Genomic DNA, 14,154 nt, shown 5'->3' with positions numbered 1-14,154 from the left:
CTGAATGCCTTCGTCAGCCATGGATTCTGAATATACGTGGAACCAGCATGTCCTTGTGCTGTGTATCCATGATAGTGTCACATAACTGCAACAGAAACAAGGCAGGCGAGCACACTGCAGTTCTGGTGCTCAGAAAGCGAGCAGACAGCCAAAGCTTCCTCTGACAGACAGCAGTGTGGCTCCTTCTAATTGCCTTCCCATTCTTGTTTTTGGCAGCATTAATTCTATACGAAGTGAATTCTTTCCCGATAACTTGTTTGCAAAATCAAAATGTATGTGTGCACTGTCACGCGTTATTTGAGGAGCATATGTAAAATCTTTTCTGTGTCAATGCTTTTTTGAAACCTTGCCTTCATATGTATAATTTAAAAGAAATGCAGAAGAGAGTTTAGGCTAATGTGACAGAGCGAGGAATTCATTTTCATAAATGAGCCAATTTAAATATAAATATTGCACCTTTTTTTTTTTTCCTATTTGTTCATGACGCTGTAATCCAGTACAGTGGGTTATGTGGAGTCGAGACCAGAATGTGGCCCAAAATCTTCCAATCTGCTGCATCTCCCCTTTAACTGCTTCTTGCCTGAAGCCCTGCCTCTCCCACCAGGCTCAGCAGCTCCCAAAGGCAGAGAGTGAGCCGCTCGCTTTGGCTGACTCCTTTGGAAGTTTGCAGCTGCTGTTTGCAGTCCACAATTGGTGAGAGGTGCACTAGAGGCTTTTAGCATTACCTGCACTCATCAGCACTGGCTGGAATGGGTGTAAGAAGAGGTATCTTGCGAGTGCGGAGGAAGGAGCTGACCTACATTTAAAAAAATAAATCAAGGGGACCCTAGTGCCAGTCATTAAAGAAAGCTGTTTAATTGGTAGCATAGATGGAGTGAAAGCTGCCGTACATTTGCCCTCTGCAAATAAGATCCAGATGGTCTCTCTTCATGCTACAGAATGCTCCATTTATGTATATGTTGGAGAGCTGAGCTAAAAGCATCCTCCTGAAGCTCGTCCTGCTGCAGGGAAAACGAGATGTAGCCATCCATTGCATCGTGTGTGACGGTACAGGAGCGACACTTGGGTTATTCATAGCCATTTCTCATGGGAATCTGGCCAACATAAATAGCAGGGCCTAACATTCTCTGGTCTCCACAGACATTGAGGTACGTTGTCTGCTGCTGAGGGACAACAGGCAGGGGCTGATTTAAGAGCATCCTGATTTTGTTGTACGATTTATGACTCTTGCAGCAACTTTTTTTCTTGCATTTAGCGATATTTGAGCTGGGGTAATTGTGAGCATCTTGCTCTGGGAGCTCTGCCTGCTGAGGATTCTATTTAGTTCAGTACAGTATTGACTCAAAACCACAGCGAACCTGTGACACAATCAGAGCTCCGGTAATTGTTTTTAAATAAAGATAGTAAATACAGGAGCATATTGGCTTCCCAGAAATCAATAATTCCCCCACCCCTCAAAGGAAGACATGAGCACAGTCCAGTTCTCTGCCACGGTGTGGAATTTAACAAGGTTAGGATTTTCTGGTTTCCCATCACTGGCCTGAGGTGGACTGAAATGTGCTTATCATATTGATTCATTAATACACTTTCCTTGCTTTAAATGTCCACGAAAAAACAATTTTTCTTCTTTCCATAGACTTAATCAGTAACAATGGTAAAGAAAATCCATTCATTTCTGCCTCCTGAGCTATTAAAAAATTGATTGGTCTTCTGACTCTGACATTTCCATTTTCAAGGCTTGCTTCTGAAAGACAATGGAGATATTTAAAAGGGAGCTTCAAACAGGTTACTCAAGCTCAGCTTTTTGCTTCAATTGAAGGCCATTGGAAGCATTCCCGTTTGCTTGGTAGAAGCCGAACCAGGTGTATCTGAAGAAGATTAAGCACTTCTGATCACAGTGCTTCAGAAGTGTGAGGGAATAGCTACTGCACAGAGCAGGATGTGCATCATCCCCGGGCCTGTGGAAAAAAATGCACGCAAACAAAAAAATGCTTTTCCTTTTGAAAGAAGACTTACTCCTGGGTCACTGCAAAAATAACTACTTGCTGGCCACAGCAAAGTACCAGAAAGACAGGCCTGTTTTAGCCCCAGTGGCTGTGCAGTGCGAGCAGCTCATTAGCAGGGAAGTAACCGTGGCTGTAATGGCACATCACACGTGGAAGGAATCACATTGCCACAGTTCTTCAAAAATCCAAAGCCACAAATCCCTTTGGGTACAAATCCCTAAATTGTCGTAATTGAAAATTACTTAATAGTAAACCGCCGGCCTTTTCACCTTGCCAGCCTTGCTTGGGGCCTGATGGGAAATTAAGCTGCTGGTCTGTATTGACAGGAGCAGTGTCCCGCTTCACAAATTAAATACGTAACTCAATCAGTGATTCCTGGTTGGGGTAACACTCAGCTGTACTGCCTCCCAGCTCCAAGAAGTGGGGATTTGGCAGGGCAGCGCTGAGGCTGCAGCCACAGCAGTGCGCAGAGCGCATAATCTCTGAGGTACGGCTACCATTAGGCTGCAGGTACGTCTCCCAAGGACAGGTAACCTTCTAGTTCTCTGCTAACCTTCATGTGAAACAGTAATTTATTCACTGGAAAAGCACAGCAAGCTGAAATCCCACTGTCATGCATGAGGCTCCTACAGATTCTCTCTTAAGCACAGACGTGTTGATTTGTGTAAGATTTACAGGATCGTGTTTTTTTCTCACCTTCCTCCCTTTCTGGCGTAGGTTCTCCCCAGGATATAGCAGCTGCGAGAAACCAAGCGGCGCTCCAGAGCATGAGGACATCCCGACTGATGGCCCAGAGCGCGAGCATGATGGCAATGGGTCCCTCCCAGAACCCAAGCACGCTGCCGACCACAGTGGGCCAGTCAGACCTGGGCATGGCTCCTTACAGCAACACCTCCTCCAGCCAGCCGGGAATGTACAATATGAGCACAGGGATGAGCCAAATGTTGCAGCACCCAAACCAAAGTGGCATGAACATGGCGCATAACGCAAGCCAGGGAACGAGGCAAGCTGCCTCTGGACAAGCGGTGGGAATGGTCAGCAGTTTTGGTCAGAACATGCTGGTAAACTCTGCTCTTCCTCAGCATCAACAGCAGATGAAAGGAGCGGTGGGACAGGTCTTACCCAGGCCACAAGCACCACGGCTTCAGAACCTGATGGGGACTGTCCCTCAGGGAACGCAGAACTGGCAGCAGCGAGGCTTGCAAGGTATACCCGGAAGGACTAGCGGCGAAATCGGGCCTTTCAATAATGGCACAACGTACCCGATGCAGTCGGGGCAGCCTCGGCTGCCCAAGCAGCATTTCCCACAGGGACTTAATCAGACCGTTGTGGACACGAGCGGAACAGTGAGAGCCCTGAACCCAGCAATGGGGAGACAGCTGCTGCAGCCACTGCCCGGGCAGCAGGGTACCAGCCAGGCCAGGCCGATGGTGATGCCTGCAATAAGCCAGGGGGTCCCCACGATGTCTGGTTTTAGCCAGCCTCCCACACAGCAGATGCCAGGTGGTAGCTTCGCTCCGGGCAGCCAAGGCCAGGCTTATGAGAGGAATCCCACTCAGGACATATCTTACAGCTATAGTAATGAAGGAGCTGGGGGCTCATTCTCCAGTTTAGCAGATGGCGCAGACCTCGTGGACTCCATCATTAAGAGCGGACCAGGGGATGAGTGGATACAAGAACTCGATGAGTTGTTCGGAAACCCCCAGTGAATGGGCTTGTATAGTCTGGAGTGTGGGTTGTTACGTTTGAAAAAATCAAGGAGAGGGTTGGATGTGCTCCCCATCTTTGGATTGTTGGGGTTTTTTTGTTTGAATTGGTTTGGGGTTCTTTCGTTTGTTTTCTTTTGTTTTTAATCGTGCAAATCAAGCTGATCTGTAGCCAACTTGGGAAGGTTCGGGTGATGCTGAGAACATTGGTATCACAAGACTTCCACAAGCAGACTCTGCTGCATGACAGCACCTGCTGCATGGGTGTGGGGCAGGATGGGGAAACTGGAAAAGCCAGCTGATGCCTCCGGAAGGGAAAATGTGGTCTTTCTTCACTGAAATGAGGCTTCCTTGCACAGCAGTATGGGGTAGCCCTGGTGTCTCCCACCTCATTTAATTGCGAAGGCTGCAGCTTTCAGGATAGCAGATGGAAGCCCAAAGAAGCCCACGACCAGCCCCAGTGTCGGCAGGCCTCAGCGAACCATGGCCAGGCTCTGGGCTGCTACAAGGGGCACACATGTGACAAATCTGAACAGTCACGGAGAGGTTGCCATTTCCACTGCAGAGTGATAAAAATCCAGTAGGGGTGTAACAGAACATGAATGTTGTTGTGCAGTGAGGACAGTTTGATTGCAGGACCACTGCTGGAGATGGCTTTAGTGGGTGACTTGTGTAAGGAGCTATTTAGTCCCCAAGGGACTTGCAGTAGTGCTTCCCTGTCAGAGCACTTTGTGTGCCCGGGTTGCAGAAAAGAGCTGAGAGAGATGCTAAAGGGCTGCAAGGCACCAGGGGACACCAGCAAAAATCCTAAGGAGGTTCCTTGTCTCTCCTCCCTCCCTGGTATCTTTTCATACATCCCATCTGTCAGTGTAAAGCAAAGTAAACTCACTGTGCTTTTCTTCACAAAGGGGCAGGGAGGGGAGGAGAAGAAGGGAAGATGTGCAGGGAGAGTCTGGCAAGCAGGAACAAGTTCCTTCTCTCAGATTGCAAAATGCAGGCGTATCAGGTTGGCGTGTCTGGGCTCTCAACCTGACATTTAGTGTCACCTGGTCTTCTGTTTTAAGCAGGTGCTGGTCTAACCTCCTTTGTTTGCTGGAATAACATTCACTGCAGTATTTGAGAAATGGGAGCCGAGGAAGGACTATAGTAAAGAGCACACATGAATGGCTAAAATAATGGATTTAGGCATTAAAAACATTGAGACTGCCCAAATACGCTTTTAGGTAACAGACGTATCACTGTCTCCACTGTCTATCTCCACTGTGTGGACTGGTGCCAAGAGCACTGCAGTGAAGGGGTGATACATCTTGCACAGAGATGCTGGCCATTCTGATTGCTCAATGCAGTTGGGGCCTGAGCCAAGGAGAGCTGCCCTCCAAAACCTGCCACCTCCTCAGCTGAGAGCTGCCCATCAGGGTAAGTCGTGCTTACCCAGTTCTGAAGCACAGTACGAGGTCCCACTCCGGTCACTGACAAAGATGGCAGAGGTTTGCCTGTCTGCTGCTGCTGCAGCAGGAGCTGTGTCAGGCCCCAGCGCAGCAAGCGAGAGCACCAGCCGAAGTTCTCAGCCCACAGCCACACCATAGGCAGACGGCTCTTGTTGGGACGAGCCTGAGGGAAGGGACAGCCCACAGTGACAGCACCCTGAGGGATGGGGGCAAGGGAGCAGCATGGGGGCACAGACAGGCCACTGGGAGCTGCGTTCAGAGGGGTACAGCCACCACCCTGGGAAGAGCAGCCCTGAGGCTTGGATGGCAGCCAGCGCCGAGCTGTTGTCTTTGCAAAGCTTCCTCCAAATACTCCGTACTGGGACCAAGTACTAGACATAGATTTTAATAGATTTGAGGTTTTGTCCTTTTGGTTTTGTTTTTTTTTCCCCCTCCTTACTATGGTGCTGATGTATATGTAATATTAAAAAAAGAAAAAAAAAAAGAAAAAAAAAGTTATTTGTAAATATGTTTTTACAATTCTACAGATATCACTGGGTCTACTATCTGTAAAATATATACATATAAATATATATATATATACTGTTTGTTTAAAATAGAGTATTTTTATTTCATCCCCTAACTCATCCTTCTTGCAGTGGTATTGCACTTCAGATGATGTCTGATTACTAATTTGTACTGTATCCCTGATGGCAACTTGCTCCATTTTATTCAGATTTTTCTAGTTTTCTGTTTTTACTTTGTACATGAAGCATTGCTTATTTCCTCTTAAGACTTGTACAGAGCTCTGGAAATGTAGAAAAAAGCCAATGTTAACATATCACTTTTAAAGAAAAAGAAAAAAAAGAAAAAAAAAAAGAAAGAAAAAACAACAGCAACAAAACCCCCACCAAACAAATAAAACATGGTTATCTGAGTCACATGCAAGGCTGGTCTGTGGGATCACCTCTCGGCCCAGCGCTCCTGTGGCACACTGGTGATGCTGCCCCAGACGTGGGTTACCAGGCAGGCAGCAACCACAGGTGAGTGCAATGAGCTGCTGGGGGGCTGGTTGTACAGCCAGCTGTGTGCTATTGCTCTGAAGCCCATCTGCACCTTTCATAAGAGCAAGGAAGGCTCCCATTACTTTCAGGTGTTGTGAGATAAGGCTTGTGCTCTCTACTGGAGTGGTTGCTGCAGGTGAGCTGATCCCTTATTGTGCTGCTATGAGAGGCAGCATCTCTCAGTTTCAGCAACTGTTCTGTGCAGGAGGGAAATGCTTTTGGGGAGGACATGGGGTGAAAGGTTCAGGAGTGCTGCAGCTGTGCTCTGGAGAGGTGAGATTGTGGGGCTGGGGAAAGGAAGGAGGGGAGCATGGAGTTGGATGCTGGAGGTAGATGAGTTGGGGAAGCAAGGGAAAAGCATACTCACAGCAGCTCCACAACCTGCTGCCCCACTGTGAGATTTTGTGGTCAGAAACCCTCTGGTAAGTGCATACAGGCTTTTTCCTATTTATGTGACCTGTGTAAGACAAGCATGCCGTGCAGCCTTCAAGGCTTGGCACCTTTCTCTCCTGTTCACACCCCCTGGGGAGTCATAGTGAGCCACACTCTGGGCTCTGCTAGTGCAGCTTGCAAAAGGCCTGTGTGTTTGGGCTGTCTGTGTGGCTTGTACTACTGGTGCCATTGTAAATGCAGCTCTGAGCAGCTGAAGCTCAGATATATCCCGCAGTACTACAGGGTGTGTTACTAGATGGCACTTTGCAGCCTCACATCCACCTTTTTTGGCACGTGTAGCTGCCCCTGTGCTGCCTCCTCCTCCCCCTGGGGCATTGGTAGCTATCCATAAGCATTTCAACAGGTGAGCTTAGTGCAGAATAATTTCAGAAGCAAGGACCTATCTGAACACTATCAGCAGCCTCTGGGTCTCCTCTATTACATATTTCAAGCCTGATGTGTGGTTGGGACACCTGCCTTCTTTTCCTCACTGCCCATGACTGCCTCAAGGCATCGCTGACAGGTGGGTTTGCTGTCCTTCTGCCTGTCAGAGGAAAGTTGTAGAAGAATTCCCAGAGATTTCTGTGGCTGTTGTCTCTGTTCTGCTTTTTCCCTGGAACTTTGTGCCAGAGAATTGCCTTTTCTACAACCGTGTCAGCTCTTGCCTGCTCACCACCATCATCTGTCCTCTGACCTCAGCAGCTGCAGTTGCCCTCAAGTCCTACACCTATGCACACATTTCATTTTACTGTTTCAACTACCCCATCAGCTGTTACCACCTGCAGCCACTAAGATAAGCCTTTAAATCACATTACAGCTACTCTGCAGGGCAAACTTCTGCACGCACACTGTGTCCCCCTTTTTTTGTGTGAAAGGTGGTGATGAACCCAAGCCACTGCTCAGTTAGTGCTCAGATTAACAACCCCAGTGGACTCCTGGGAAGACAGTAAGTGTTCATTAAATAGACTTGACTGAGCAGAACTATAAATGTGTGCACTGCTTTTGGCCAAGCTGTGCATTGGATGTAGCTGGGAAAGCTTCTGCTTACTGGCTCTAGCATGAATGCATTCAGCATTGCCAAAGTCCTTTGAATTATCAAGAGCTACTGAAATTGCCAGTCATGGTCTTCACTTCTCTGTAGTTCTGTGCAATTTGCACTGCATTATAGCATCTTGTTCTGTTGTGCAGAATGGCTGCTGCTGGGAGTGGAGAAGAGTGAAGAAAGGCTTCAGAGGCATCGACAAAGCCGAAGGATGCTGGGTAAGATGGGCTGTTGCTTGCAGTGCCTGTTGGAACTGAGTTCCTTAGTGAATTAACGGGTTTTGTTATCTGTGATTTGTTTAGAGTTTGCAGTACTGTATATGAAGACAGGCTGTGTAGTAGGAAACGCTAGTGTGGTGCACTGTTCTGTCTTAGTGACTCCTTTTCAAGAGCACAGGGAAAGGAGAAAGTGTAAACAGCCCAGAAAAAGCATTCGTTTAATGCTGCAGTGGAATGCTAATGGAGAATTCTGAAGCTTTATTCACTTTCAGCTTATCATCATTTTGGTGTCCAGGGAGACCTTCCACATTATTTACCTGTGGGTTTTATTTTGTCTTAAAGTCTTCAGAACAATTTATGTAATTTCTTCCCAATGTTGAAGCCCAGGTACTCATCCATAAGGCTGCTAACAATCCCAGCTGCAGCCAGGACTGTCAAGCAAGCCAGAGCTACCAGACTCAAATAAAAACCCGTTAACCTGGAAGTGGAAAGGAGAAAAAAGCTGTTACAAGCTGTACATGGTGTGTTTACAGTGAAACCAGCTGCCTGTCTGCTGCAGTTAAGAGAAGCTGTGCACAATCGGGAAGATCACTGTTGTAACCCTACCTTGGGTGTTTTGGCAGGGAGAGTTGTCCCTTATGTTAAAAAGCGGATAGACTTTGAGGGATTGCCCCTGAGAAACAGCCAGGAGCAGGTTGAGAGCCTGTGTATTAAGACCAGGGATGGGAACCTTTAGGGACAGCTGGTTGGAGTCTACTACAGGCCATCTAATTCACTGATGAAGCCTTGTCATGCTTACAAGCTCACATCATGATAGGGGATTCTAATTACCCAGATACCTGCTTGGAAAACAATATGCAACCCAGGAGTCTCCTGGAGTCCATTGGTGATAACTTTCTGGTTCAGGTATTGGACAGGCAAACCAGAAGCAAAGTGTTGTTGCTCACCAACGTGGAGGAGGTTGTTAGGCATTAAGATCAGAAGCAACCTGGGCTGCAGTGACTGTGCCTTGGTTGAGTTTGTGATCTTGAGGAATGTGGGCCTGGCAAAGAGCAAAGTCAGGACCCTGAACTAAAGAATAGTGAACTTCGGGCTGTTCAAGGAATTGATGGATGAGATCTCAAAAGCAGTCCTTAATAGCTGCTGGTTTTCTGGTCAGTGCTCTCTGCATCATTTGAACCATTGCATCTCTTCCTGGGAGCCCTGGGTCAAGGAACAGCAGGTAGTGCTGTGGCTTCAGTGAAACAGTATATTTGAGTGTGCCTATACACCACAGGGGTGTTTCGCTGATGTGTGTGTTTGTTGTAGCAGAATTCATGTCGCCACATGCAGTGAATTTACATCCATTAACATGCACTTATCTGAAGCTGTGCCTCTTATCTATTTGGTGAAAGTTTATCAGCCTACAAGGACAGATGTGTTTGCTTCTTGGAGTGCACTTTGTATGGCTAAAGGTTCTTGTGATAAACTGAGGGAAAATGAAGCAGCAGACAAGCCAGTGCTGTGTGTGCCGTGCCTGAGCAGCCTCCTTCACGAGAAGCTGCAGAGCTGCTTCTGCCTTTGGCCCTCTGAGTGCGGTTGCCTGTATGCTTGGCACAAAGCAGGCCCAGTTGAGGTTGACATCAAACCTTTCCTTCCATCACCGCAGTGTGTGCACACCTTTCCCCAAGGCTTCCTTATCACGGCCAGCCCTCCTTCCCCACAACCTTTGCTTCAGCCCTCTTGCTGGCAAGCTACACATGTTGCACTCAATTGCAGTGACTTCTCACTGCCTGGACATGGCTCTCAGCCCAGCTCAGGCTGTAGCTGGGGTCTGTAACCTGCAAGCAGCTCCTTACCTTCCTGATGCAGACTGTGCATAGCCGTGGAAGTACTTGTGGCGAGCGTACATGTACAGCAGGCCCATCAGGGAGGCTAGTTCTAAGAAAGAAACAAGTAATGGGAAAAGTGAGGATTGCTGACAGTCATTTTAGTTATTTGGGGGCTGTCCCAGAAATGGGGCTGTGGGCTACAGCACTGCAGCATGACCCAACTGCCATCTGGTACTGTTACAGCAGTTCATGTTCACGGGGGATGTTTGATTTCGTAAAGAGAATGTGATTTACGTTGTTAATAACCTGCTTTGCATTTATATAGCGGCTTTTATCCAAGGACAGGTGAGGAAGCTGTAGTGGGTGTAAGCTTTCTGACCTCCGTGTGGGGAAAGCATGAAGATACTTCTGATGGATGGAGCAGGCTGTGCAGCCACAGTATGTGGCCTGCCCAGTGTGTTGCCCAGCACTGAGCAGTGCCAGCGAGTTTGGTGCACTTTCCAACAGCACAAACTTTAGGGAGGATAACTTTTCCTCTGCTCTGGATTAACTCCTGTGGGAGCTGCTGTAAAGGTGACTTAAAGCGGAGTTAAAATGGTCAGTCTTCCTCTTGTATGTGACAGCACGTATCTTCTTTGACTCAAGTATCTGCCTAGGAGCATGTGTACCATCTCACATCCAGCAGCAGTGGAGCTGCTCCAGTTTTATATCAGTGCAATGCAGATGGGAATCTGGATGTAAGGGAGCCCCAAAATCAAATGTTTGGTTGGTTTGTTTGTTTGTTTTTAATGCCAAAACGCCAGCCTGTGTAGGTATGTGAGAAACACAACAGGCTTGCACAAGTCTGCCTGCATACCTGAGGGACAGTAGCCCTCCATCTGTGGCTGGAGACGCTCTGTGCTGATTGCACTTCAGTGCTTAGTGCTGTGCAGAATGAACAAGGGACCATAGCTGTGTTTGATGTCCCATGAGAATTGTCCTATAACGTGCACATAATTGTTAGTGGGAAACATCTGGGAGCTGCTCTGCTGAATGATTCACCCAGAAAATCCTCAGTGGATTTTCTGTGAATGAGAAATGTGCCATGTTGTGGCTCCATGGTTTTCAAGAAAAGCAAAAGCTGTTGAGGCTGTGTGAAAGGCCATGACTAAGCAGGGATTGCAGTGCCATCGAGCCTTCCTTCAGGAAGGCTGAGGTAAGATGACCTAATGAAAAGAAGGCAAAAGGATGTCCGCATTATTCTGCCTCCCAATAAAGCTGATTTTTAAATCTTTGCAGTCTAATGGGTAGCAAGAACTCTTTACCTTGATTGCAAAAACATCCTGCGATCCAGAGGACGGTCTGGAATATAGGGTAAAACTCGGCACAGTTTTGTCTGTGGGTTAAATTTGACATAATGTTATTCTGGAAAGGGAAAAGACTATGGGTGAGAGAGATTTTTTTTTAAGGAGAATCAGCTTTGGCCTCACTTTGTTCCCACCAAAGTTAATGCTCTTGAATTCAGTGGGAGCATGCTCAAGTCAGCGTTAGGTGCTCCTAAAGATTCCCTTCTTTGTGATCTCAGTATAGATACAAACAATTTCAAACATTTCCTCATATTTAAACTTAGATGAGGTTTGGTATCCCACCTACAAGGAAGTGCTTAACCAATACTCTAACTCAGGCGGTTGTACAGCAAAAGCAGGCAGGAGTTCAAGCTTGGAGATATGGTGTTGATTGCTTATCTCCATACTCAGTGGGCATGTTTTGTGGGTCAGCATTCCTGGGACTGCAGAAGGAAGCAAGGAGCCACATGCAGGCAGTCCAGATTGCTCTGCTGAGGCCAAGTGCCTTTACAACATGCAGCTGGGCACAGGCAGCATATTATGGATTTTCTTACGGTTAGGACTGTAATGTCTTTGTCAACGTCATCAGTTTTCTTGTCAGCACACCAAATTCTGCAAGGTGCAGCCAAGCAGTTCTGAGCCTTTGCTGAGCTCTGGGGGATCTGATAGCCCATCTTTATCAGAATTTGCACGGGGACTGTTTTAAATGAGCTGAACGTATCCCACTGTCATTAAAATAATAGCCACACCATTCAGAAAGCATTCTCTTAATTCTTTTTCATTCTTTTTCTGAGTGTAGGATGCAATGACAAATGTAATATCTTAAGGTAATGTTTTTGCTTCTCTGCTGGACTGAACTGTTATTCATTGCCACCATCTCCATGATGTCAGCACTTACTGTGCACGAAATGTCCTTTCAAATTCTGGAGGTCCGGTGATAGCTGGGGGCATAACCTTGTGCTTCATTCTTGATTTTCCCACCAGCCGAGCAAAGCGACCTGTAAGCAAAAATAAGGGCTTGTGGGTTGTATGGTTCTTCTCCTTTAGGAACAGCTCAGTTGAGTCTCTAATACACTTCTTTTTTTTTTTTTTTTACAAGAGCAATGACTGTTCTTTGGCTCTTTTTATCTGAAGGATACTAGATAAAACTTTTTTTCCCTATAGAAGTTCAGGTCATGCCTTCTAGAGTATCTCATTCTTGAGAAAGGGGAGAAAAATGCAAAACCGCTGTTTCAGAAATGTATTTTTTCTCCTTTTTGTGTTTGCTGATGCTATCTATGAACTGAATACCCGAGTCCTAGACCTGCACGGCCCAGGCCTACAGCAGTGGTGCTGCTGCAGCTGTACCTCAGCCACCACATTGAGGTCAGGCAATACAGTGCTCAGCTGGACTCAAAGCAGTTCATCTGTGTTGGTTTGCCTGTGCTACAACACGTGCTGGAAGTAAACCATGCTGTGATGTTTTACATCAGATGAACATGTCAGATCCTTATGGTGCTCTATTTGGGCTTGATGTTAGGCTGAAAGTCTAAACTGAAATCTGAGTTAGCCTGAGCTGTCGGTGATTTTAGCCAGCTTTAGCTAATATGGATTAACCACCGCAAGGAAGAACGTATGCATTTTCTGACTCCCTTGCTCCTTTCAATATCTGAACTATCTGTGAAGTTTTCCAAATGCATGAAGCTTCTGGTGAATTTGGTTTGGTTTGGCTTTAACCCTTCACACTTCAGTGTCAAACACGACTATACGAACCAAGGCATCTCAAAGAAAATCATTGCAAGCACTAAAAATGCTCCCACAGTTACAAACAGAAGCACAGCAAAAGGGATGTCACAGACCTGCCCGCCTCCTTGGTTCCCTGTAGCGTGCCAGCAGGGATAAAGTACATGTATTTAGATTTTAGGGAAATGCAATGAGGGGGACATGCTGCAGAGTATCTCTATTACTGCTGCTTGGTATAAAGGTTCACTTTCCTCTTTCCTTCCAGATACTGAAGCACGTGTCTGCCTATTTCAGGAAGCAGTGCTTTCAGTCCAGCATTGATGTACTCGATCTGACAAATTAACTCTCCCTTTTTGAGCTTTTCAGCTGCATAGCTGCATAAATAAGAATCGAAACCAAGACACAACGTGGCTTTTGGGTTAACTTCACAGCTGGTTGCGAGCTGTCACAATAGTATGAATACAGAAAGTACGCAAACAAAACAGAATTGAAAAGAAACGTGTTTCCCCTGGAAGGAAAAGTAACCTGTCCCACTGAACTAACTGGAGCTCCCCAGGGAGAAGTCTGAGGAGTCACAAGAAGTGAAAGTTGCAGGGCAGCCAGTTTATTATAAAATAACTTCCAGTACTGCAGAACAGGAGGAAACCTCCCCAAGCCCCAGCCCTGTAGCCCCAGGGGTCTTACCTTGCTGGAAGGCAGAAAGCAGAGAGACAGCAGCGAGCAGAGCTAAGTCACCAGCCATGTTCCCAGCAGCTCCTGCGTGTGAGCAGGGTGCGCTTGGGGCAGGGAGCTCCAGTGAGCAATAAGGCTCTCGGTGGGTGGGGGAACTGCAGGGCTTTTCAGCATTGCAACAAAGGGCTGCCTAGGGAAGGAAAATGTTTAACTTTCTAAAACGAGTGCGAAATTACAGCTGTTTTTTGCTCGTGAAAAGTTGAAATGCAGTCAGCCAGCTCTGCCTGCCTCTTGCCTGTGTGAAAACGCGGAGAGAACAAAACCAGCCCTGCCTGCCCCTGTGGATTCAGCTGTTCTATTATGTCTTAGCCTTCAAGCTGTAATCTCTTTGGGGGTGAAGACTTTTTGTTCGCTGTTTGCACAGGGCCTGGTGCAGCCAGGTCTGCATCTGTCACTGGTAGTGCTGCTCTAAAGCAGCAGGTTCAGCAGGTGGGGAGGGGGACGGGCTTTGTCCTGGCCCTGTACTTGATTTCAGGGGTTTGCCCAGCGTGTAACACCTTCAGGCTCTTATGGATGACATGACAGACTCTTACAAATAGTTTGCACACCAAAAGGTGTTGTCTGGGGGTAATTCAGAGGGCAAAACAACTAAGAAAGAAAGAAGGTCTCATTTTACCGTCTGTATGTACATTTCATATAGTTTATGCCTAGGCTTAAGATTAGGAGAGA

At 47.0% G+C, this 14,154-nt stretch overlaps 2 protein-coding genes across 3 annotated transcripts in view; one reads left to right on the top strand and one right to left on the bottom strand.

Annotated features, from left to right (window-relative positions):
* MAML3 (mastermind like transcriptional coactivator 3) overlaps positions 1 to 6,087 on the top strand; it is a 193,193-nt gene extending 187,106 nt beyond the window's left edge. For both annotated transcript variants that reach the window (XM_015861040.2, XM_015861039.2), the window contains exon 5: positions 2,724 to 6,087. In XM_015861040.2, the coding sequence (XP_015716526.1) occupies positions 2,724 to 3,715 (992 nt within the window). In that variant the 3' untranslated portion in view covers positions 3,716 to 6,087. The remainder of the gene's footprint in view (positions 1 to 2,723) is intronic.
* A 2,013-nt stretch (positions 6,088 to 8,100) lies between these two features.
* Positions 8,101 to 13,566, bottom strand: MGST2 (microsomal glutathione S-transferase 2). Its single transcript, XM_015861045.2, has 5 exons — positions 13,438 to 13,566; positions 11,930 to 12,029; positions 11,011 to 11,081; positions 9,734 to 9,815; positions 8,101 to 8,373 (listed from the first exon to the last, which is right to left on the bottom strand). The coding sequence occupies exons 1-5, from the start codon at positions 13,493 to 13,495 to the stop codon at positions 8,241 to 8,243; spliced, it is 444 nt and encodes a 147-aa protein (XP_015716531.1). The 5' UTR covers positions 13,496 to 13,566; the 3' UTR covers positions 8,101 to 8,240.
* Positions 13,567 to 14,154: the final 588 nt, after the last annotated feature.

Source organism: Coturnix japonica, chromosome 4, assembly GCF_001577835.2.
Source record: "Coturnix japonica isolate 7356 chromosome 4, Coturnix japonica 2.1, whole genome shotgun sequence".
NCBI classification, from domain to species: Eukaryota; Metazoa; Chordata; class Aves; order Galliformes; family Phasianidae; genus Coturnix; species Coturnix japonica.
Note: the sequence above shows the minus strand (reverse complement) of the source record. Positions and strands in the feature narration are given on the sequence as shown.

Excerpts from the sequence above, each read along its gene's own strand:
- MGST2 (XM_015861045.2), bottom strand. The coding sequence starts at position 13,495 with ATGGCTGGTGACTTAGCTCTGCTCGCTGCTGTCTCTCTGCTTTCTGCC. Across the intron at positions 9,816-11,010 it reads AGGATGTTTTTGCAATCAAG|AACTAGCCTCCCTGATGGGC; the intron begins GTAAAGAGTTCT and ends TTTCTTTCTTAG. Across the intron at positions 8,374-9,733 it reads GCACAGTCTGCATCAGGAAG|GTTAACGGGTTTTTATTTGA; the intron begins GTAAGGAGCTGC and ends TTCCACTTCCAG.